The 25,566-nt window shown below is 35.0% G+C and overlaps 1 protein-coding gene across 1 annotated transcript; it reads left to right on the top strand.

Annotated features, from left to right (window-relative positions):
- The first annotated feature begins 14,757 nt into the window (after window positions 1-14,757).
- On the top strand, window positions 14,758-15,458 carry LOC119638264 (general odorant-binding protein 56d-like). Its single transcript, XM_038034943.1, has one exon. It carries the CDS (start codon window positions 14,758-14,760, stop codon window positions 15,292-15,294), a length of 537 nt encoding a protein of 178 aa, XP_037890871.1. The 3' UTR covers window positions 15,295-15,458.
- Window positions 15,459-25,566: the final 10,108 nt, after the last annotated feature.

Consider the following 25,566-nt stretch of genomic DNA (forward strand, 5'->3'; position numbering starts at 1 on the left):
TGTACCAACAATATATGTTGATTTCTCTTTGATACAAATACCAATATTTCAATATGACGAAAAGTCGTATGACGATCCTGCTTTCCAATCGGGGAACAAACATCTCTGCTATCATAACATTTTGTGCTAGACGCTGCGAATTCGTGTCTCTGCGGAAATCAAAAATCGAAGACAAGTAAAGTTCGCAGCTGTTTTTAATTTATTTTTAAGGGAAATTGACCTTTGATCAGTTGATAAACTGCTTATAAAAATTTGACTTGCCCTTCATTGAAGTTACATGAAAGAAATAAAGGTGCACATGAAAATTGCTCTCTGTAGGCTTTTTTTTATTATATAATCAATCATTCAAGAGATGTCCCCTATTCGTGGAACACGGTATATGCGCAGAATGGAAATAGAAGGCGGTGGTGACCGTTGCCAAGTAGGTGAGAGATAGTTGCGATTTTTACCGACTCAGCTGCCCATCCGGACCGCAGTAGACCTCAAACTTTAAGAGAAAAATACCGCAGGGAAATGCAAACGTGCTTTAAATTCAGTTCTTTGCAAAATCACACGAAACCATATCGCGAAAGTACTTGCAAAGTTTAACTATGTTTTGGAAGATATTTGTAACCCCAAAGAATTTAGAAGAAAAATATACGCAAATGAAGACAGCTACACAAATCCTCAAATGCAAAGGTCGATCGGGCACTTGTCAGCAAAAGAAGCGAAATAGGTCGCTGTTGTGAGTTCACTCTTATGCGAGATTTCATTATAACAAATGTAGAAGGCGGCGTATGTGAGTATCTTCAAATTACTAGAGGCGAACCTATCAGCAGGCCGCTATGTATCCCTTACTAATCTACAAATTCATAAGTAGTAATACTCATAAAACTTATTTAGCCAAATCAAAATTTTAAAAAATTCTTTGGCTTCTGTTGCTATCTTTCGCTTTCTTTCGCTTTCATAGTTATATGAGATTAAAGTTATTTGAAATTTATTTATCTTTAAATTGTTCACACGAAGTCTCTACAATTTATAATTCATGCCGTCTTTATATGGAAGGCAGGGACGCTTCCTTTGTCTCCTCTAAAATACCGTTTATCTCTTTGCTTAACATATTTATGAGGTTTTCCTTGCCCACCATTTCTCCAGTTTTATGCTAGACATCTAATCTGTCTTTACAATCTGCATCGCATCTAGAATTAAAAGAATTTTAATTAGTCCTTATATAGCAATGTAATCTTTTATTATGTTTTCCCTTCGCCATTTTTCCCCCTATCTCCACGTATACTAGTTCGAAAAGATCTGAAAAGGGAAAAGGGAAAAGGAAATTAATACACATGCACGTATAAAAAAAGAAGAAGCCATTTATTGCACACACACTTGTGGTGTGTACGTGTAAGTGTGAAACAATTCATTTTCATTTCTTCCTCTTTGCTGCCTAACTTCGTGTCCTGGTGTTATCTTTATTTCCTTTTCTTTTGGCTGCATTTAATTAAAATGTGTCTGTGAGTTTTGCAACGCGTGTTTGTTGTTCTTTCTTTTCTTTTTATTTTCCGTTTTGTTTTTATGCGAATAATACACACTCTCTGAAGGAACTCCACCAAAGAGCGGTGTAAGGAGATATGTGTGCTTGTAGAGCAGAAAGAGCAGATATTTCCTCTGACATTTTTATGACGGTCATTGCATGGCTATGGTTGACCTTATACGAATGATTCTTTACATGACTACATACATTAAAAATCCAAAATATTTGATTTCATTAAAGTGAATCTAAAAGCGAGAAGTTGAGATTTCCTCTCGAGCGTATAAGAAAAAAAAACAAATATTTTTAACATTTTGAAGTTGTTATATGACTTTTAAAGTACGTTAAAGTAAGAAAACCCTAACGGGGACGCTAAAAAATATTAAGCATCTCTTATTAAGGTTCATATAAAATCTTTTATCTTGTGTTAAATAACTAGCGATAGGAGGCGAAAATCTGATGCAACAAATGTATCCAACGAGTATCATGTGGTTTTTTAAATCGTTGGCCCAGCACAAGGCTAAACTTTCTAGGCCTTGATTTACTGCATTCATGGGACAGGTTACAAAAAGCATACTTCAGTCCACCTTCAAAATCCTTCTCGTCTTCTTGAAATGATATTGCATAATTTCTGACCTTTTCCGGACACTGGCTGGAACTAGGCGTAAGGCGTAAGGAGGCGAATAAACCTGTAACTTTTGTATATGTAAAATGTACAAAGCAAATAGTTTTCGATGTCTTTAAATAGATGGAATTCTGTGGCCGCTTTCAACGCTTAAACTAAAGGACAGTGTTACTGAGTCAAACTATTAGCATTGACGATTAACTAAGTATTCAGTTAGCTTAACGAAAAGCGACCTCATGTAGCAAAATTCGCCCAAGAGAATTTATCAAGACTAACCGGCAATCCGCTGTTGCAAGCAGATTTTCTCTTCCCATCTAATATACGTTGCAATCGATGAGTCATTGGAGAAATAAAGGCGAAGGATGGCCTATACTTCATTTCTTTGTAAAATACCTTTCAAGTTCAATTCGGAGCTCTCCAAGAATATTCCATTTCCAACAATTTCTTATATAATGTATATCGCTGCGCAAATGAAGATGACAAATTATTTTACTATTTAAAAAACTATTCTAATATCAATAAAGTACTTAACTTTATTAAATCGACTGGTCTAACGAAGTAGTTAATCTAGTAAAATGTAAAGCCGATGGACTAAGTTCCTAGTGCTAATGCTACTGCTTGTGGTTATTGTAAGTAAATTGTGCTATCATTATTATTACAATACTTACTGCTAAAATAATATACAACAACTATATCGAGTCGTTCCCTAATGCCCAAGCTTGTCAATGTCTCATATCCAACTTGCTGCAAACTTTTAATGTGAAATCTGGAGCAGTTATGGTTTGCACCTTTAGTTAATTCTGCAGACCAAATGCAGCCAACAGCATTTCGAAGTTTATTAGTTACCGTTTTTAGTCATTGTAAGAAGGTTTGTAATTAGCTCTGCGTCCTTTCTAATATTTTATGTTTAAAGGTAAACTAAAATCAAAATAAACGAAGCATCATATACCTTAAATATTCGGACGAAGATCGTTAAATTATCTCTGAATTATGGGTTGATCACAAAATTGTCTACTTTACATAATCCCTGTTTCATATAGGCGAACATCGTAGACAGGAAGACAAAGCCAGTTAACGCTTCTCGGTAGCTAATGGTTGAAAACATTACAAGCGATTTGATATTCCATTTAAATATCTGACAATGGAAGATGAAGTTATACTGTGTTTGCCGTTATACTGTCGTGCGCGTTTCGCAACTTGTGATTGTTATTTTTCATTACTCAAGAGAGAAAGACTTCGAGAATATAATACAAATAACGTTCCTTTCCAGAATATATCTCAACAAATAAAAATTAGTAAAAGTGCGTTTCTGTCTAATCGAAACGCTCTCATACGTATATCTGATTAGGGCAAGTTTCTGAAGATCCTTAGCTTCGCCATATTTTCTTTCCAGTGTCAGGTAGCTCACTATCGCGAAAGTTTAGATGGAACGCTAAAACTTAGCATATATCGTTCCAAGTTAAATATAAAAATAGGCGTGACTCACCGGCAAACATAAAAGTTTAAAGTCTGTGACTTATAAGAGATATTTATCTAGAAATTGGCTCAAATATTTGTGAAAGTTCGATGTAGAAATGAGCATCGTGAACGTTCCCGACGCGCATTATTTGGCAACTTTTCTATTTTGAGGAATTGCATGGACCATGGTATCCAAGTGCGTAGCCAACGTTGTTCCTGTTAAGTTTGCACATATCACATAGGCGTGACTGACCTTACCAACGAAGCTTTGGACAATCTTCAAATTACCTGAACCACATCGATCCGATCGCTAAACAAACAAAGTAATAATAAGGAATATAAAGTGACTTTACCTAAGGAATTTTTAAATCGATAAAAAGGCTAAGGGTTTGAGGCTTTAAGATTATGTAGCTTAATAGCCTATGACGCGAATTTTGAAAGCCTCTATCAAAAATGTGGTAATTACTTTCAATTCGCAGCATAGTCTCACTGTGAAAAATTGACGCTCCTCCCATAATGAACATTAATACAGATCCTTCATATTTTCCATGTAGCTATTATATATTAGATAGCCTTGCAACTGAGTTCAGCAATTACGTGCACATATTGAAAGAATTTTTCCAATTTGTAAATATTGTTCTATAACATTTACACTCAGAGCTATTCTATGATTATTTCAGCGAAGCGTCAGACGGGCATCATAAATATGTCTTAAAGTCTACAAACAATAGAATTTTTGCTTGAATTTTTTCTCCTCAGCTGCTGTTATCGTTCTTTTACTAAAATTCTTTATTAGTTACGGTCATAAATCGTACGTTCGCAACTTAAATTTATGATCTTTACACTCTTCCCTGCACTCTGTCTTCTGTTGTCGTTTCATTTGATTTGCATGCAAAATGGTAACGACATGAATTTGAAGTTTTCTTTATAGGCTCTTAAAAAACTGTAAACTTTTGCTTTTAATGTTAGGTACAAAAGTCTAAAAAAAATAATCTACGAATAAAAAAGGAAAGATCATCACAAAATGTATGTATTAATGGAAGTTTAATATGATATTTTTCTCATTAGCTTATGCTTAATAGACGCAGGGCAAAAAATCAACAATATTTGATTTTTTCAAAGCGACCATAAGAAAAAAACAAGTCTATCATAAAATTTTATCTCTAAAAGCCGATTTACTAAACTCAATCAAGAAAGGTATATATATACCTTATCGTCTGGGCAAACATTTTTTTCTTTCTTGACTGCAAAAAACATTCAACCGACCTTTACAATTAGAGACATATACCAATGACATATTACGGAAAACCATCGATCAAAGGCGAAAGCAAAGTTCACACTAAGCTGTTCAAGTAAGCGGCTCGTTCGTTCAGTTCAAAGGGTTTTTTACACTATTTATTTCTTTAAGTCTCGGGCTTAAGTCTCAGTCTTCACCATATGACATTATATAGCAGAACATCGATCAGGAAATTAGCCAGAGGATACAGAAAACTTCAAAATAAATACTTTAAAATAAATTTTATCCTCTACACCACTTGTGCTGTAGTACATATTAAGTTTGCGTGGACGTATGTAACAAGCAGAAGAGCCCAAGATAGACCCAGCTTTTCTCATACCCAAATTCATTTTCTGAATCTAACCTGTCTGTCAGTCAGTCCGTCTGCGTGTTTGTACGTCCAGGTAAACTCGTGTTTAAGTTAAAGGCCGCGATTTTTGAGATATTTTGGTTATATTTGATGCACTGATGTGCTTTGACGTTCTTTTTAAGAACGAACGCTATTGAAAATGCTACGGATCGGTCCACTTTTCCGATCACTCTCCATATAATGCCCTATTTAAAGAAGTCGCTATTAGGAAAAAATCTTCAATTTTTAAAATTTCTCAATAAAATTCGCTCTGTACTACTATTTGGACGGTCTACATTAAGGTGAACAATTTGGTTTGACTGAGGCAATATTGTGAACACTCTCTTCTACATCCCCCTCTCCTTTTCTAGTAAAATGTGAGTAAAAAGATATAATTTTTAATATTTCATGGTGCAAATTACTTCACAACAATAAAAATTTCGATAGATAGGTCTATTTTTTGGATACCATAGCATATAAGGATTTCTCTAATATGCGGACTCTCATGAAAAATATCTTTTTGTATGAAAACCATGTGTAACTTTGGGTGTATTTTAATTAAAGCGACTGAATAACAGTGTTGTGCGAAGTGATGTAGGGTATTTAATAGCCAGCCTTGCCCACCAATAATGTTTCTACTTGTTGGGTTTAAAACACCAGCAACCCAACGTAAATCTGAGTGACAATATAAATCGTTACTGTAAGATATAGACTACCGCTGTAAGATTCATGTTCGCGGACGGACTAATGAACGAAGATCCATCAAGCGTTTCTGGTTTAGTTCGCTTAATAAACCGTAGTTAGGCAGTAATAGCCAATTTTCTGCATATATTGTGGGTTTGGATAAATTGGCCAAAGACGAAAGGAAATTGTCTCCGCAGACTCAGATTAACGTTAAGAAAATTCTTACCAAACTTGGACATATATGAGTCATTGGCGACTCTTAGAACAATATCGAAAGAACGTTTACAATTTTTCAATTTATTAATTGGTAGAATTAAATCTTCCGCTACTCTCTCAAATCATTTGGTTGTTTAGTCGAACATGGAAAGACAACTAAAGGGATGATCTAAGGACTCGTTATTCGTCGCCAAAATAACGGAATTTCCTTGTTTGCCATGTCTTTTCTTTGAATGCAAGGGCTGTTTACCTTGTCCGGGTTCAATGCCAAAAAGAGAGTGAAATTCAAGTTCAATTTATCGACTTAGAAGTATGCCGACTATAATTAGCGCCTCTCTCTGACTGCAGTTTTTGTTTTAAGACATAAATAGCAGGGACTTAATGAATTTGTATATTATAACCAAAGTCCATAAAAGCCAAGACATCGAGCCACGGCTTTAGCTAAGCGCTAGGGCTAAACATATTATTTTACTAGCACGTGATAGCAATAAATGCAGAAATGATGAAAACTATTAGGGAAACAAAGATGTTATGTGTCAGAAATTACATAATAATATGAAAATATAAGAAGGAAAACGATTACAAAAACTGTAAATTATGTTTACTCACTTCTTTCTCTAGATCTAGAAATGTTCTACAAATTGTCTTTATTTTATATGCAACGATGTAAGTCTACTTCTTGTTCCACAATGTTTTGTATCTAAATGATTATCGTCTCAAGTTTCTATACTCAGCACCACTTGTGATACAAGGGTATATTAATCCTTAAATGCATATTGTTGTCAATCACCGATAAAAAATCAAAAGCATCGATAATAAAATACAACTGGCAACAATATGTATTTAAGGATCAAAAAACAAGCACAACGCAAAAGTTGCCAAATAAAGGCATATAAGGTTTTCAACACACGCTCGCAATCACATCGTTACGCATTTAAGGGTCAACCTTTTGCGGATGTACGCAACACCTAGAAAGGCCCGCCTTTTATTAAACCGCGATCGACCCAGATTCACTTTCCGAATCGATCTACCCTTATGTGCCCCTCTATCCGTCTTGCCTTTTGTATTCGGGCCGCAATTGTTGGGATATCTTAACGAAATTTAGTGCACTGACGTGAAGCGCCCAAGACCGGACGCTATTAAAAATGTTTTCCATGTAATACCTTACCGTCGTTATTCATCTAACTGTGGAGTGTGTAGTGTATTTTATGATGGGGCTTGGCCCATTATCCTTTTCTCTCTCTAATTTTAAATGTTAATCGAAATTCTTTTCCAGTATTTAAAGCAGATAAGAGGAGAAACCTCAAACTATGAATTTGCAAACTGGTATATGTTCATTAATTTTAATACTGAAACTTGCTGCTATTTACGTATGCCTTAAGTAAAAACGCATTCGAAAATTCACAAACAGGATAATTCTGGCGGCATTTTGCTACGTTGCGTTCACCTTTACTAGAGTGGCGTTAGACAGCGTGCTGCTGTGTCATTATTTTTGTTATTGTTTTGCTATATTTCGCTATATTCCTGTGTATTTTCTTTCTTTTTTTATTTTCGGTTTTTCTTACTTTCAAAGTATCTCTTAAAGTAAATTTGTACAAGCTTTTAGAAATCTCATAGGATATTAATGTGGCGAGATGCTCTTGTCTTTTGATGTTTGCCATACACTTGGCGCTGCTTATACACTTAGACACAAAGTAGCGTATTCAGTACGAGCAGATATTCAACTTTGTAAACTAAATGGCTGAGCTCAGTAGTAATGTTAATAATGCAAGCTATCACCATCAATGCAATAGCAACAATGATAACAACAACATTAAGTATAATTGACATCGATATGGGAATTCATCACACACCGTTCTCTACGTACACCTTTCAAAGTGTTTGGGTGAACGTTTCATTCGTGTATGTAGACGGCGACGTGTCTCTTCCAAATAAATTGTATTTCAGTTAGATAAACCTTTAGAAATGCGCATTTCACGTACATAGCGTAACAAGTAGCATTGCTTGCCTATGTATATATCGTTTAATTGATTGTATATATACATATATATATATATATATTTCTTTCTTTATATTTGTGTATTTATAGTACCACTGTAACATGTTTAAATATTTTCACGCATAATTTATTAAATATTCATTTTTGGCTAATGGCAATTGCTTGCAGCTCTCTTTCGATAGAAAATTGATTTAGTTGCCTGCCAAAAGTACCAGTATTTAAGAAAACTTCAAAATTTGCATCCCTTGGAGCCTAAACTTCTTCTTCCTTATTATCTCGATACGGCTACGCATCTTCGGTTATGATGGGAAAGCAAAGCACCTATTTTCATGGCTTCCGTTGCATAATAACTTAATGTTTTTTTTTTTTCCTATGATCAGCCACTCGCAGCTTGTCCCCTATACATGCGGCCCTGGTGACGATCAGGTAGGATTATAGGAAGGGCAGGATGAAGGAAGAGAGTGGTGTTTCTTTTTTTTTTTATGACCGTTTCCTACTCTTACAGGCGGCCGTTTCTTTTTATTAAACTGCTTCAATAAAACATGCCTTGGCGTTTGCTTAATCTTACCCTTTTAAACTTCTCTTTTACTCTGTTTATATTTTCATGTCAGCCGCTATTTTCATTTACATGACTACTTCATTGGCCATTTTGTCGTTGAACTCTTTGCTTAGGAAGGAGAAGACCTGGTTACAGATTCTGAGGCGAATAAGCCAGCTACTACCGCTAACAAGTCATGGCAATTTCGCGCATTATCTTAAACGATAAGCAATGAATAAAAACTCGATAATGAAAAAAACTAGTAAAGAAATCAATACTAAATACAATAAAGGCGAAGAATTTCATTATTAGTAGAACAAGCGGAATACATGGAAATACATTCTCTATAATTAGATTAAATGAAATATAGTACTGTGTGGTAAGTTCTACTGTCTCCGCGAGCGACTTATGTGGCGGCCATCATAAAAACAAGCACAAATCGAGGTAAGTCTGTCAATGCCAATATCCTTTGTTCGATCTACGGATCGCAATTTTTGACGATATTTTAATGAAACTTGGTGCACTCAAGTTGAACTTTCTGACTTTCGCCTTCTCTAGGCTAAATGTACCCCCGAGTTGGAAACAATAATTTCCGTTGCAGCTTAGGTTAACGTGCAGCGTATAGATTTATGATCAAGAAATACAACGTAGTTATATTTACAGTGCAGTCATATTTATATGCTAGGTTTACAAATAGTTTCCGTCTACCGAAATTGGTTGCTTCATAAAAGCTACGTGAGGCGTGCATTTTACACAGTTACAGACAAAGATAACTTAGATTATTGCCTTTGAACGGTGTAAGTTTGGACTCTTTACGAGGTGTCGCACATTACGTTTCTCTAAATTTTCACGTAGATTAACCATAAAAAATGCAGTTGAAGCTACGAACATGTCTAAGTTGACTTGGATGAAAATGAAGATTACGAAACCGCTAGAAAGTGGTTTGCGAGATTTTGGACAATACATTTTAACGATGACAATTCGCATACGTCCGCCCATTTCCAAGGCCATAATTTTGAGCTTAGGCGGGAAGTTTTGCCGCATCCACTGCATTTTTTAGACCTGGTTCGTTCCAATTACCGTTTTTCAGATCGAGGCAGTCATATTCAGCAGATCAATCGGCCATAGTAGTTGAATTTTGCGCGAAAATGGGTCGATGGCTATTTCGCCCTCCTATCCAATAAATACATCAAAAGACTACGATCGGGTAACGATCGAGCATATTTCTATTATTAAGCATTGGGGAAATTATTATTTAAAGAAGATTACATTCTATCAACAAACCGGAAGCAATTTATTTATGCACCTATTACTTATAATCGTGATGGATGCTCTAATAAATCGCGCATCGCTTGGGAACAACAACTGATGTACTTTTGTGTAAAAAGCAAATACCGTTGTATCGGGGCACATCACTTTGACTACGTTAATGCGTCCCACAATAATGGCTATAGAAAGCGCCTAATGTGGCCGCACTCAGAAATAGGCATTGGAGAACGTGAATTTATTTATTCATTTATTCATGTCAACGGCCGCTAAAGTGTTAACGGAAACATTAACGTTATATACAATTGTTTAAAGTTGGCAAGCAACTCATTAGTCGGGCTCAAGCTTTTATCCAGTGTAATGTCGCAAACTTGATAAGTATGAGACACAGTAACGGAATGAAGATTTGCTCCTTCGATTCCCAAATCCTATGATTTTTAAGCATTTCAGTTTTACTTCTCCAAATTGGCGAATCTTTTTGTCCGTATAGAGCTCGCAAAATTCCATTAGAAGGCAGTCAGACTAAACTTAATGGCGGATCTATGAGAATGGTAATCACAACCGAAAACGTTGTACTATGAAAACTTATGCAAGTCAATAACTTTGCTACGTACGCACATGTCGATATATAAAATAAATGAAAAACTTGTTCTAGCTGAAAACACTTTTCTTGAATTTAGTCGACAATTCTAACCTTAAGAGCAAAGTTCAACGCGTGTCTTTTCAGTAAATAATTTCACTAACAAAACGACCTCGTTACCCTCTACTTGGGATAAATACAACATCAATTGTTTCGTCGTGTATGTATTCTTAACAATTGATTTGCATACATGTACAGCGTCGAACAGCGTTGATTAGCTCATCTTAAGCCATAATTCAAAGGTAAAACTTTGTTTTACTTGAATAAAAACAATTGTAAGTGCTTCAGAGACGTCAAGCAAACGCCAAAAGGGAGCACACTATCGAACAAATCGAAACTGTCCGGACATCTTGAAATACTTACTACGAAAGGTTTTCCTGCTAATTTTAGTTCCCAGGCTGCAGAAGTGCTTGGTGTGAGGAATAACGCAAAACAATCTGGCGAACTATCATAGATCAAAGAATCGATGGAAATTGCCTAAAGATTTCTTATGATTCATTACGAAATTTTTTGGCGGCCATTTTTAATCTAAGATTTCTTGAGACTCCACAGTGTATATTAGTAACTTAACGAGCTTCTCATTGTTTTCCGCAAGATCAAAGAAAGTTTCTTGTGTCGTGTAAAGTGTCAAGCCTCTTTGTGTTGTTTTCGTCAGGTGTTTATGGTCTTCTAGCAATTTCGATCCAAAGAAAAAACAAAAAGAAAAGCGAGGTGGAGGGATTCAACCTTTGAGAATGAAAACCGGAGGACTAATAATGTAGTTCAAAGTGAGCGAAGGTAAAATTTTTCACACGTGACTAACTCGGAGCTTCTCTTTTTCAACTTATTGCCAACTTCAAGTTGCTATGGAATTTACGCTGAATTGCCGAGGGAAGAAACGGCGGCAAGGCGGACAATTCAGCAGACGGCTATGGCATGAATTTTCGTAAGCGTCACTAACTTTATATTATATTATCAGGTCTCTTGCTGGTAGTTTTTACCCTTGTACTCAAAAACTTAAGCTACGTTTATCGCTTCCTAAAGACCATTTTCTTTTGATTGTTACACACTCATGTTCCTTTATTCTTATACACATACACGATGTATTTTAGCGATAAAAATCAATGAAAACTTGTTTGATGATACGCGCTGTAGGTATAGCGGCAGAATCGATACAAATAAATGCATATTCATGCGTTTCAAACTAATAAATCGCAAGCAGACAGTTACATATTCTTAATTACCGAACCAAATAAAGGAATTTTGGGTACACTCGTGTCGTGTATAACTATGTTTATGAATTCATGCGACATATGGACTTATCTGCAAAAAAAAAAAAAAAAAAAATGTCTTTTTTCCGAAGAGTACAGTTTTCAAAGATAAATAAACGCTTCCATTGACTAAAGGAGTCAGGGGATTGGGTTTTTTTTTTTTTAATTCGCTTACATATATGAGAGAATCTAGCTAGCAAAACTTGAATTTATCTATTATGTAATTTTTTAAAAGAAGATAAAATAAAGAGAATAATGTTATGTTTTATTCTTAAAAATCTAATTGAACTTTTTTATAAGCGACCTTAAAAAAGCAAACAAAAAATGAGGAAAAAAATATTTTTTTTTAAGTTTTTCATTCTTCTGAATAGAATAATTTACTGTCAAGCAATTGCCATAAATTCAAGTGTGATTGGTAATAAATGACGTTTAACCAACGCGTGAGCTATAAATTTTTGTAACAATTGCTTGCATAAATCCTCATACATACACTGAAGTTCTCAAAGCTTAAAGCAAAAAAAAAAAAAAAAAAAAAAAAAAAAAAACGACAAAACAGCAATTCAAAAGTCATACACATACACGCGTGCATAGACGCTTACAAGCCATTGAAGCTCTATAGTTGAATTCGTAGTTATCTGTTTGGGAGTAAGCTAATGCAAGCGGTAGAAGAGGTTGAAAACTGCAAAACCGATCCATGAAGTAGATTTATAAGGTTAATTGCTTTACTTATACTGACACCGTACCATAGTACAAAAAGCCTTGTATATTACAGAATATTCTTTAAAAAGACGCAAAAAAAAACAAAAGGCGAAAAAAAAGAGCAACAACGTACTACGGAGAAAAATATAAATAAAAGAATTGTTATCATTTTAGGTTGGATAGGTAGGGCTGGGTAATTATCTCCCACCTTTTCAACTCTTTATGCCTTCTTAATGCTTTATTGGGTGCTTATTAATTGTAAATAAATTTAATAGGAGTTACAGAAAAGCAGAACAAACACAAAATCGACGTAGAAGTAATTTGCTGAAGTAAGTTTTCAAACAGCGCTAGCAAGTATTAGAAGCGGAGTGAAATCTTTTCAAAAAAGGTTTAGATTTGAAAAGAATTTGCAACCGGATCTGGGAAAGCGTTTTTCATTACACTTATTAATTGCTTACCCTACATCACTCGTGGTACAAGTGTATACTATGCTACAATAAGGCCAAGTGCGCAAAATAATTGTGCTTCTCGATCCGTCCGTCCGTCCGTTCGTCTTATTTTCTTGGGCTCAACGTGCAAGTCGCAGGTTTTGAGATATTTTGGTGAAATTTAATACAGCTACGTGTTTACCTCTCATATAACGCTATGTTGTGGAAAAAACGTTTCATCAGATGTTGATTTCAATCGACAGGAAAGTTAAACACAAATGGAAAGCGTAGTTGCATAATATTCGACGAAAGTAAACAACTGTAACTCGTTAACACGGGAAAATATTGGTAGGGAATATATTTGACATGTCAGTTAAGATGCTACAGACTTCAAAGAAAAAATGGTGACTTTTTGGATAACGCGAGACGATTTAAATGAAAAAGTCTTCGGTGGCATTCGTAACATGCGATGCAAGGAATTTAGCAGAAGGGACACCAAAGATTGTTGGTTTTCCCTTTATTTGAATTATTTGGTTTGTTGTGAAATGTCGGTTAGACTATAGATGACCACGGTTTGTCCCAACAATACGGTCGTACAAATTACCAATTTCCGTGAACAATTCGAAGTCGGATAATTAACATCGTAATCAACACTGCTACCACCGATTACATTCATCACTTATCCGAAAAAGTTTTCAACGGAATGCGTCGATTTGAGTGTTGTTCTTCTACGTTACATTTTTTAGGCCAATAGAAGATAGTAGTCAGTGGCGCTTATAATAAATTTTAGTAGTGAAATTTGGATAATATTCAATAGCTTCGGAAGCTTGGATTGTTCCATAAAAAACATTTTAGAGGCGTTAAAAATGGAAGATGTCACTAAAACTTGATGAGACTCTATTACGTGGCGTTGGCAAATAAAGAAGAAGACAGAAAACGGAAGTTATAAAGTTGGCTTAATCAGGTTTACTCGCAAATGAGAAACGCGTTTCTAAGTACTAAAAAATTAACTCTCAAAAGTATCTGTTTCTAAATACAACCATGGTCAACGAAACAATCTAACGAAGATGGGGTGCCCTTGTAGAAGAAAAGGCATTTATTCTATTAAAAACCTGGCAAGCTCACGTTGGTTGGTATACGAAACTTAACTATTTACATTATTTCTTTGGTCATTAACACAACATTTTATGCTTTCTGCAGGAATATTATTAGGACATGGCGCTCTAATATAAATTTATCATCAAATTAGCTGCAATTAATTGCCTGATATTAGAAGAAGGAAGAGAGTTACTTCTTCAGCGTAGAATGTAAATATATTTTGTAATGGTCGATTCAGTTTTTCATACAATTAAACCTAATCGAATCTAGACTGCACTTCTTCAAGTCAGCAGCCCATTTATAACTGCCCAAGTCGGATCAACTCGATCGTAAGTCGAATATGTTACCTGACAGCAATTTTACAGCAAAATATTTCAATCGACAGTAAGCTGTACTTTTTCACTAAGCGTTATCAAGTTTACTCGAGATCGGTGATTATAAAATGACCCCAGACCATTATTGCCGCCACCTATCGAGAAAGCCGTTAGTTAAGGAAACCAATTTGATGTCGACCCACCTCCAACTATTTTAATTAACCGAAATGAACTTTATTTCACATCCTGCAGAAGTTAGCTAACTACTTAACACGATTTTATTATATATCTTGTTGCAGAGTTTTACTTTAAACAATAAAATTAAAAGGCCAACCATATCAAATTAGTGCAATTAACCGTAAAAATTATAATTTCACAGAAATGCCTTGCATATATAGACCGCTGGATAAATGAAATCAAAAATTACTTTTGATATACGTGTGAGAAGAAAAGTAATGTTGCGGGTAACACTAATTTTGCTATCCATAGCCGCTCCTGCACTGTTCAGCGATAACCGATACAAGGAATTTATGGCGGATTTTAAGCATTGCAAGAGAGAACGACGGATTAATCCATTTGATTTGGATCGGCTTAGAGTTGGTGATTTAGATGATTCCAGTTACGAAGCGAAATGTTTTCTTGCCTGTTTATATGATAGAACTGGTATTTTAAGGAATGGTGTCTTGCAGATTGATATTTTAAAAAAAAATGTTGGATACATTGCCAATCACGTGCTTCTAGATGAAATACTGCCGCCATGTTACAAGGTAACCGGTACGAACAAATGTGTTATAGCTTTCAAATTGAAGAAATGCTTTCAAAATATTGGATTTGATGAAGTTTGGATTACTGTGCCATGGGAAGAAAATAACGACCCACAGTATATTGCCGCAATGAAATTGATCAACAGCTTGACAAATATGCAATATAGAGTTGCTTTTGCTTAAGATACGCACATACTTATAGAATCATTTTGCGACAAAGAGCAAAGTTAAATAATTATTTCTATTCGCTACTTTCGGTGGAACTTATCGCCAGTATTACTGATAAAATGGATTTTCAAAAAGCCTAGGAGAGTTTGTATAAAAGTTCTATTGAGTTTACGTAAAAGTTGTTGGATGAAACTGTCATGTAATGAAACAAAATAAATTTTTATTTTTGTTTTTCATATTCAATCGCCACGGAGACTATTTGCTTTATTTCATTTACTTCGTCTTGCCGTGTTGTGTGTAGCGTAGCTGGTAATTTTCCGTTTATACAGTAGATATATTCTCGCTTCCTATCTGGCCCTAAACAGATCTAGCTTGCAAAGAGAAACGTGCCCACACATATCAAAATTTTAAACTGTCAAAACGGGTTATTGAATTAAAAATTAACATTTTCATCCCGTTCCCCGGATTTTTTTGAAGCATCTTCAAAACAGCATTCTCTGGTGAAATACATAGAAGTTATTTTAATCATTTTTTGTTATTAATAATTTCTTTTCGTGTTAACCCTTAAGGGACCGTTTCATGTCAATTGAAATTGTTGACGACGAAACCATGATTGATTTATTCTACTAGGTATGACTCAACAGTTTTGTCTTTTTTTTTATACTTTTTTAAGCGCTTGACTCAGCAGTACACCTACTTATAAGCATAAAATTCAAAATCAAGCAGGAGACTAACAATGAGGGCATCTGATTTGCAAAACTATTTCATTCTTGCATAGTCTTGTTATTATATTGAAAAGCACCACACAGCTAAGCAGGCGTTTTAAAAATTGAATACCTTCGTCTCGTTGGACTTGGGAGACCTCTTACCTTGTTTGCTGTGCACGAAGATCTAACTTCTATGATAAAATGGAAAATATTTCCAAAACGTCTTATTGGACTTTGTGCCGCGTTGTACCCGTCAAATAGAGTTAGATTAAAGAAGTGTTAAGTTTTGCTTAAGCCGCTTTAAAAAATATGGGAAGGACCCCCTGAACGCCGTGCCGAAATTTCAAAAGCTTGCAATTAGAGGTAATTCTGGTGCAAAAATAATAAAATTTTATTCTCTTTATGGGGTCAATCGCAAAACAAAAGATACGTTAATGGAACTCTTAAACTTTCTATTGAATTATGGTTACTTCTTAGTCATGTAAGTGTTGTCTTGCCGTAAGTAATTGTTTGACCTTTAATTCTAGCTTTGCTCTACAAATGCGGTAGATTTCAAAGAAATTTTTTTTTTCTTTATACCCACCGCTGTAAGATGAGGGCATCCTCAGTTTGTTTTTTTCCATAACATGTCCATGTATGTAGCACCCAAAAGGAAGCTTCAGAGACTCTATAAAGTAGATCAGCATGAAAGTCTGACCATCTAAGTGTCTGTGTGTCTCGTCGCAAAAATAAAGATGTCGGCTTCAAATTTGTTAGAAATGATAGCTTCTGCACGCTAGTTGATATTGAAAATGGGTGAAATCGGTCAGAAGAGAAGCGCACAGTTGGGTTTTTGCTCGTTGCTCGGAAAGTATAAGGCTGAAATTGTCCACATTTACTTTACGAGGTAAACAAGACAGAATGCTTAAAAGTATTTTGTACACTCCGCAAATGAAGATATGTTATTTGCCTGAAAATGGGTTAATTTTAAATAAAATATTGTAGACATCACGATTAATTTTTTCTTAATAATACCAGCGATATGGGTATCAAATCAAAGTATATGGAGAGTAGAATGCGAAAAGCATAGCGGGGGGCTTTTTTACGTGTGCTTGCTACAGCATGCTTTTACCTTTATCAAGTATGAGTCATTGTATACACGTAGCGAACGTCTGTGCGTCTGTCCGGCTGCCCATCTAATATCTGGCCATGCATTTCTCTGTTTCTTGTTTAGGTCGCGATTTTACAAGACATTGTGACCAAATTTGTCATTGTGATGTGTTTTGAGCCAGGGACAAATCATTTTTTACCATTTTTACAACCACTTCCCAGGTAAGGCTTTATTTCTGTATCAAAATAGTTGAGTAACAGTGTTTCGGGAGATGTAAGAACCTTGTAATATTTGTAGTGGCGTTTTCAAGCTCATCCGATGTAAGCTAAAGGAGATAAAGCACACCTTTAAATGAAAACATTTACTAGGCAAAGTAGTATAAGATATATAAGGGTCGACGTTGCCCGACAGTAATGTTTTTACATGCATGACTTCTATGGGAAAAGTTTTGATGTAACTATTAGTAGTAGTGATGTTTCTTAGCAATAAGTGTGTTTGCAGCATTTCAACACTTTGTACGACGAATATATCATAAAGAATTTATTGCATCATAAAAAAAGCCCAAGATTTGTGTTTTGACAAATATGTATGTCATGACGCGTCGATCGGTTCTGATATCATTATGAATGTGTATTTGCAATAGTAATGTAATTTAGAATGTGTGTCATTTTGTCAAGTAATTTCGTTACAATCTAATTTCATACTCTGCATGACGATTGTATTCGTTGTATTGCTAAACTTTTGCAATGCAACTTAAGTATAAAATTTCCAAAAACATAGTTTAAAAGTTAAATGGTTAGTTGATATTAAAAGTGTACAGTTTCAACAAGTTAGAGATGATCTTCTTTATATTGGTAGCCTTTCTCTTCAACTTCTTTAATTTTCTTGGTAGCTTTCGTCTTTGAGCTATAGTGAGTAGCTATAGTGAGTACTCAGTTGGTGAAAGGATAATACTTACCGATTGGGCACACCCCCATTAAGTTGCGGCCATTACCTTCCCCATTTCTTCCTTTCTTTTGCCTCATTTATTTTTGACCGTCGCTGCGTTCCGCGAATAGGAACGTCCTCTACGAGACCGAGTGTCGAAAGAAGTGGTCATTTCGTAAAGCTAGAAAAAAACTATCTCTGATAAATTTCCTATAAAATTTGGATGCGAATGATTTCATTTTGTCCCAACTTTGACTTTCATTAAGAATTAATAGTCGAGAGTAACTAACAATAGTCAAGTAAGACTCTTTACTTAAATACGCGAATAATTCCTACCATTTCTCGGAAGTCCCAACTCCCAAGCATCATTTGTCAAAACGTCATGATATCTTGATCATTGCTTTGTAATTGAAAGCGGTTTCAGTGCCGATACTTTTGTTATTTGTAAAAAATCTGAGTTTCCAAGAAACTGCGTAAGATAACTTGAAACTCTGGATTAGCTTGGAGAAGGTTATGGTAACTCTTCTCCATCCAAAACTCTAGTTTTTCGATACTTTCCTGATTTCAAAGGGCGTGGTATGGGCCGCAACGCTGCTGGTGCTCACCGGACGCCCTGGACAGGTGGAAACGTTAATAAAATTTTCAAAATTATTTACGCTAATTAAAAAGTGAAGTTGCAAGACATAGCTGACATCAAAAAGATATCAAAAGACGTCGCATACACTATTATATTATTATACATAAAAATTCAGATATGTGATGTTCCCTCTCCAAATGGATGCCTATTGAACAACAATATCAACATGTTACTGGTTCGAAGGAGCCGGGACGAAATCCCCTGCATTGAAATTGGAAATTGTTCCTCACCTATAGTGTTCCCTAGATTTGTTCCACCGAGACTATTACCTATTAGCCGATCGCAAAAGAACGGTGCAGAAAATATATGAAAAGAAGGAACCATGGCAAACTTTGAAAAAGATATGGAAGGAGAGAGGTATTATTTTCGACAATGCTTTTGACCTTCCACTGCTCGTAGCATAGATGATAACATACGACTAGCAACTTTAAAGAGGTGTGTGCATATGTAAATTTCATGTGGAAATGAATCAAATCATGCCAATCTTCTTATATCGAACTTAAGATAACATATATGTGGATAGACGGACGGACAGGGATTGGTTTAAGCTTTTTTTAAAAGAAAATCAACCATTAAAAATGATTGAATCTTCGTTATTTGGAAATCATCACATATCCCGGACTTGGTGCTTCCCAAACTCACTAGTCGCTTGGTTTTCTTAAGTTATGCTAAGTTAATTCCTAACGAATTCGTGGAGAGCAATTATCAAACCCAAAACAAAACAAACAAAATGATTTCTACAAGAGTTTTTAATAACACGTTTTAAAAAAAAAAGTTTATTCTTCCTTTGGAAAGGAAGGATACTTTTGGCGCTATGTTTATCTCGATTCTACGGATAGGTAAGATATGTAAGACGAATTCGCCGGCTATGGGTATTTATAAAATTAACAAAATCCATCAACAGCAAGTAATGGAACGATTTTGTAAAGTGATTCAATTAAATTCAATAAATTCTTTAGTCAGAGAATAAAAATTAAATTGAAAAGATTTTCCTTATAATGTAACGCCATGATTTATGTAAAACCAAATTCACACAATGACCGTCTGTGCGTTAAGTTCATCAACTCCAGTATGTATATATATATATATATATATATTTATTTATTTTTTTTTTTTTCTTTTTGCTTATACGCACACCGAAGAGTGTGTAAGCAATTAAAAGGTAAATTCTCATAAATTGTCTGGCAATGGACAGATAGACAGTCAGTGAAAATGTATGATTTTCGGTTGGATATTTGTGTTAATTTGTTATGGCTGCGATGATTTGTAACTAAGGTAACAACAGTCGTAGTAAATAGCACATCAATAGCATTGGTAGCAATGGAGAATAGGAAACGGTCTTCGCATATTCAATGAAAATGAGATGATATTGTTCATTTGTTTAGTCAACCAACCAAACGGAAGAGTATCCACACGCGTACACTGACCAAGGTACGCATCAATTTCATTCAAATAGATTTACATGAACGCTGGAATAACCAGTCAGCTATATTAAATGTACGTACGTTTATCCCGGCCACCATGAAAGTTTCCTCTTTTTTTTGTTTTCTCTTCATCTCTCTGTGCTCTGTTATTTTGTGACTGCTATGCACGTGACTGAACATGAACATGATTCGCATGCATGCATAGATTGTATATGAACGTAAGTATCAATACTGTGGAGGATACTGATGGGGATGCACCTTGACGCTCTCTTTACCTCGACGACGGATAAGCGGCTATGTATTCCGGAAACTCGATGGCACACTTTGTATATGTTTTGGATACAAAATAAGTGCAACAATGCGCGTATCGAGCTTGCAAATTACGTAAACGTGTAAACCTTAAAAACTCTGCATACGCTGTTCTTTTGTCTCCGACATCGGTCTGATATGTTGGCACTTGTGTTTAAAAAGTTGTTGCCTTCATATGCGTGGGATATGGAACGATGTTTGTTAAATTTGTTTCGGATATACTTGTTTTTTTTCTCGTTTTAATTTAACAATTCGAATTTGTCGCTGTTGTTGTTATATTCGTTGTTGATTTTTAAGCATGTTCAGTGCTAATTTAAGTTAATGGTTATTGCTGTAAACTACATAAATTTTGAAGTAAAATTCATGCCATGTCCATGTTTACCATATGTCATGTGTGCCTCTATACCTATCTCTTTCTAGCTAGAAGTATACGTGTATATGAAAAAACACCACCACCACCACCGCATTGATGCTTATGATGATTATAACGATTCTGTTCTCATTACTGCAGCGCAAATGTAAGCATCATAGCTGTGGACGTGTGTGAATGTGTGGGTGTAAAATTTATGTTAACTTTATTGCACTTCTGTGTAATCAGTGTCAAATTAAATTAATTACCAAATATGTAATTTTTCTCTTTTTAAACATAATTCATGTGCTTTCAGCCATTTATGAGCGATAACAGCGGCAACAATCCTATAAAGCCAACAATAGTGCTTTCATTTATATTACAACACGTAGTTACGCCTTTTTTGCGAAAATTGAAGAGAACTTGGCTTTGAGGTGCTGTCGCCATTTTAAAGCATGTTTCAAAAGAATTTGTTATAAATCCGCGAAAAATGTATGCTAAGCATCGAAGTCCAAATAACAGGTGCTTCCATGTAGTTTGGCCACTGAAATCTCTTGATAGAAGTGATAAAGTAATGCAAAGTATCAATATACGTAACGGTTAAATACGACGATTTCGATCTTTTTCTACACAAGGTTGCAGTTTTCCATTTAGTATTATTGAGTATATATTCAGTGTACGCAGACGATGGCTATGGAACGCTCAAAATTAAAATTTCGGCTTTCATTATTTTTGTAGTTTGATACAAAAGGCATTCAAGCTTCTTCTAGAAGCTTACGGTGACTTTGCTTCATCATATTTCGAGTGCCGATTCTGATTTTAACGGGTTAAAAGTGATGAATTTGATGCCAGTGACACAGAACGGCCTGGAGGGCCAAGAAATTTTGAAGACATTGAGTTCCAAAACTTATTGAAAACCCAGATCGCAGTTTCAAAGAACTTCGAAAGATCCAAAAGGAGGGAAAATGGCTACAAAACCAGTTGGCTAAATAAACCGTTTCGAACCGTTTTAACAGCGCGGTTTCATTGCTCGTCAGGAAGGAAAAAGATAAGCTTTCTGCAGCGCATTGTGACTGGCGATGAGAATAGGATTTATTACGACGATCCCAATCACAAAAGGCCAAGAATAAATCCAGAAGAGTTATCCACATCGACACGGTAGCGAAATATGAACCGCCTTAAATTTTTACTATACATATTGTCGAATCGGCAAAACGTAGTCTATTTCGAGCTGATAAATTCGAGCTGCATGTGTCTACCGACGTCAATTGCAAAAAAAAATTGTTGCAAAAAAGACCAGCAATAGCGGTTAATAATATTGGGAGCAAACTAATAGACAATTCAAAAGTTATTCGTAAACTTAACCAACAAGCAGTCATATCAAATCATCAAATTTTTACATGTAGGCCGCACATTAACTCTTCTTTGGCGTTGTTTGCGGATGTATTGCGTACATTTTCCAGCAATTTGTGGAAACTTTCGCATGCCCGAGCGATGTAACACTGGGCACGCAAAAGCAAGCGAATCGATGAACGGACAAACGAGTAAAACCGTATCACCCAGACTTTTATACGGATCAAAATACAATGTAAATCTTACGAATTTTTAAATTGACGGAAAGACGAAAATCGAAATTTCCCTAAGGAATGAGATCGCGCAGTGATTAGAATTGCCTGGCATAGGTAACACCATATAAAGATGAGAATAACGCTTATATAAGTTGGATATGAAGTACGCGCGTAGAGATCGAAAAGTATTATTTTCTCGAAATTTTTTGATGAAAAGTTTACGTAAAACTAGGTAGGTGTAAGTAAATACGAAGTTAATTGTTCTGGCTCGGCTGGCTTTGGCTCTCCGATTATTCAAGAATTACTTTCGAATATGGTAACAGATCGCTTCTTCACAAATTGCGGACGCGTTATTCAACTGCCGTATAAGACATAATACATCTTAACGTTGCACTATCCCTTCTATAATCCAAAAGTCTTTGCCTACAAGGGCTGTCTGGAGTTTTCACTGATTGCAGTACACACTCTTGAGTGCAATTTGATTATTTAATCTTACATTTATATGACAAATTAACTGTACTTAGATTGTGAACCAAAAATATCTTTTTAATTATTCTCATGGACCTCATAAGTGCCTAAGAGGTACATCGTCTTATTATTTGTTATAAAATTACGTAGCACGATTAGGGTTAAAAAATTTAAGACGCAAGGCTTTAAAAGATGTTTTTTCTACTCACCAAGCCTAACACTCTTCGACTTTCCTTATGTAGAAGTGCACCTCTAAGGACAAAGTTATGGTAGCAATGAGGAATCTAATCCTTGTAAGAAAAGAAACATTTCCGAAAATTCTATTTGAATGTTCTTATACCTCTAAACAACTCGCCTAATAAAGAATTTTTTCCAGCCAAAATCTGAGGACTGATCTCTAAAAATAAAATTAACACAGCAGTAAACTAGTGATCGACGCGACTGTAGAGTGAAAAGCACCTACCACTCAAACAGGGAAAAGCTATCCTAGAAAAGAGCTATATGCCGTACATTTCATTTAGAAAGCATGGTATGCCAAATATTATTACTATGTCAAATACGTATTCCACATAAATAAATTGATGAATTGTTTATATTAACTATTATTATAGTAACTACAAAAAGCCAACGTGGAAACAACTGGTTATAGATAAATTAACGATCTAATATAGGAGCTGGTTAATATAATCTAGAACACATTCCATGGCTGGACACTAAAAAATAAACCCCACGTGGTTCTCTCCAGCATGAATTTCTAACGCCCACAAATTTTGTGTTTCGTCTCTGATTTTCTAATATTCACTTTTTTCTCGATTGCAAATCATTAACAATTTCTAAAAACTCTTGGCGCGTTAGACGTTTAGAAAGTGCTTAGCGAAACTTCTTAGTTAAAAAAACGAAAAAAAGGTTTTACGCATATGCTATCACTCGAAAACCAGCCGAACAAAAAAAAAAAACAAAAGTTAAGACTTCAAACATTCCACATCTCAGTTTATATATGAACTGATGCTAATTGATTTCCCCCTCAAAGCGCCTTTGATCCTCAAACTGTGCGTTCGCAATTTAAACAGAATGAACACATTTCTTCCAACTAGTCAACCGATAAGCTTTGCATGACCCATAATTTTTTTATATTAAAAAAACCTTTACATTCTACTTCCCTCCCTTCTCTCCAATTATGCCGGTCTATGCGGCATACCAACGCTTTTTTTTCAGCAGCCAAAGAGGTAGGTATACTAGATTTGTCGTTTCGCTGCCGATTCAACATTAGTATTCGAATATTTTTGCAATAGACTGAGTATTAAAGTTAGGAAATGATTAATGTCTTCACTACCAATAGGAATTTTGAAGAAGCAAAAGCACTATAGTGAGGCACGACTTACTATTAAATAGCCTATTCTACTTTGCTTAATATGGGCAGTAGTGATAGAAGTGGTCCGATCCGTACCATTTTGGGTAGCGTTCGTACTTGAGCCAAACATGTCGAAGTATCAAATTTCAACGAAACATCTCACAATTATCGATTTAAAGAAATCGATAAACGATGTTAAGTCCTTTATATCAATTCCTGGGCCAGTTTATCTGTATCTGATTAAAATCCCGAAAATAGATTCCAAGTGTACCATACCTCAATTTCTGTCTACGTTGCATTTTTATTCGAGGAGACTTCATTTTAATCCAGGCAAAATACTATTGTAATGACGTGCGTGCGTTTTTATTGCATTTTCGTTCGCTCTGTTCTTATATTCACAACTGACCCGGGTTACTTGTTGAGTGGCTAACTAATGTGTCTAAATGTTTGGTGATTTCTATAGACTTTTCTTTCAGATGTGTAATTTAGGCAATCGTTTCGCCTTGATGAAGCCTATAATTGCTTGTTAGTCAATTTGACGTGAAAGGTGTTCAACACTGTAAACGGTGCACACATACATACTCAAACTTTGATAGCTGTAATCATTCTCTTCAGTTGCTGCTGTCACTGTTCAAGTGTCTTTCTAAAAAAAGCTTCATTTTACGCTTAAACTACAAGTGAAGTAAATGTTAGAGATTGGCAAACAATTATAACACATTTTAAATATTTTCCAGCATTAACAAGTTAACCCTTTTATGTGACAGCTTAATGAAGAAGAACCATCTGCCAACGTACTAGAATTTATTAGTCTTCATTAAGCCAATTTATATGTTAGTACAATCTTTTCTGCAAACTAAAAAGTTCATTTTTCAACCTGACTGATTCCTTCTTCCACCCTCATATTCTTATCCGTTAAAATGATTTAATTTACAAATTATTTGGATGGGAGAAAAAAGAAGAAGAGAAAATTGCGTGCAATGTGTTGTCATGACCAGCATATGTTGTAAATCATGTTAGCTTCTTTTTTATTGTCATTGTTTTGTAAATTTTGAAAAGGAAAAAAAAAATAACTTTATTACGCCTGACTGATTAATACATGTAACAATCGATTCGTTATTAACGCATAACTAATTTAACTGTAATTCTTTGAAAAGAAACAAAAACACCTGAAATTATGTCATAGTAGCAACAAAAAGCAAAAAAAAAATCTATAATATATTTTAAAGAGCATAATTTTAAAAATAGTTAAAGCATATTTATGGGCGAAATAGAAAATTTAAAATTATTTATATAGATAATGTGTCCATTATTTAGGATAAAACTTTAAGGATTTTTAAAGTGCTTTTCACTAGATCTGGAAAACTAATCATTAGTATTCGGATTTTATAGTAATGATAATATTTTGTTATCAACTGTTGACCAAAAACATAAGGAGTCGAAAATTATATTACACAACT

The sequence above is a fragment of the Glossina fuscipes genome, unplaced genomic scaffold (genome assembly GCF_014805625.2).
Source record: "Glossina fuscipes isolate IAEA_lab_2018 unplaced genomic scaffold, Yale_Gfus_2 86, whole genome shotgun sequence".
In the NCBI taxonomy this organism is placed as follows: domain Eukaryota; kingdom Metazoa; phylum Arthropoda; class Insecta; order Diptera; family Glossinidae; genus Glossina; species Glossina fuscipes.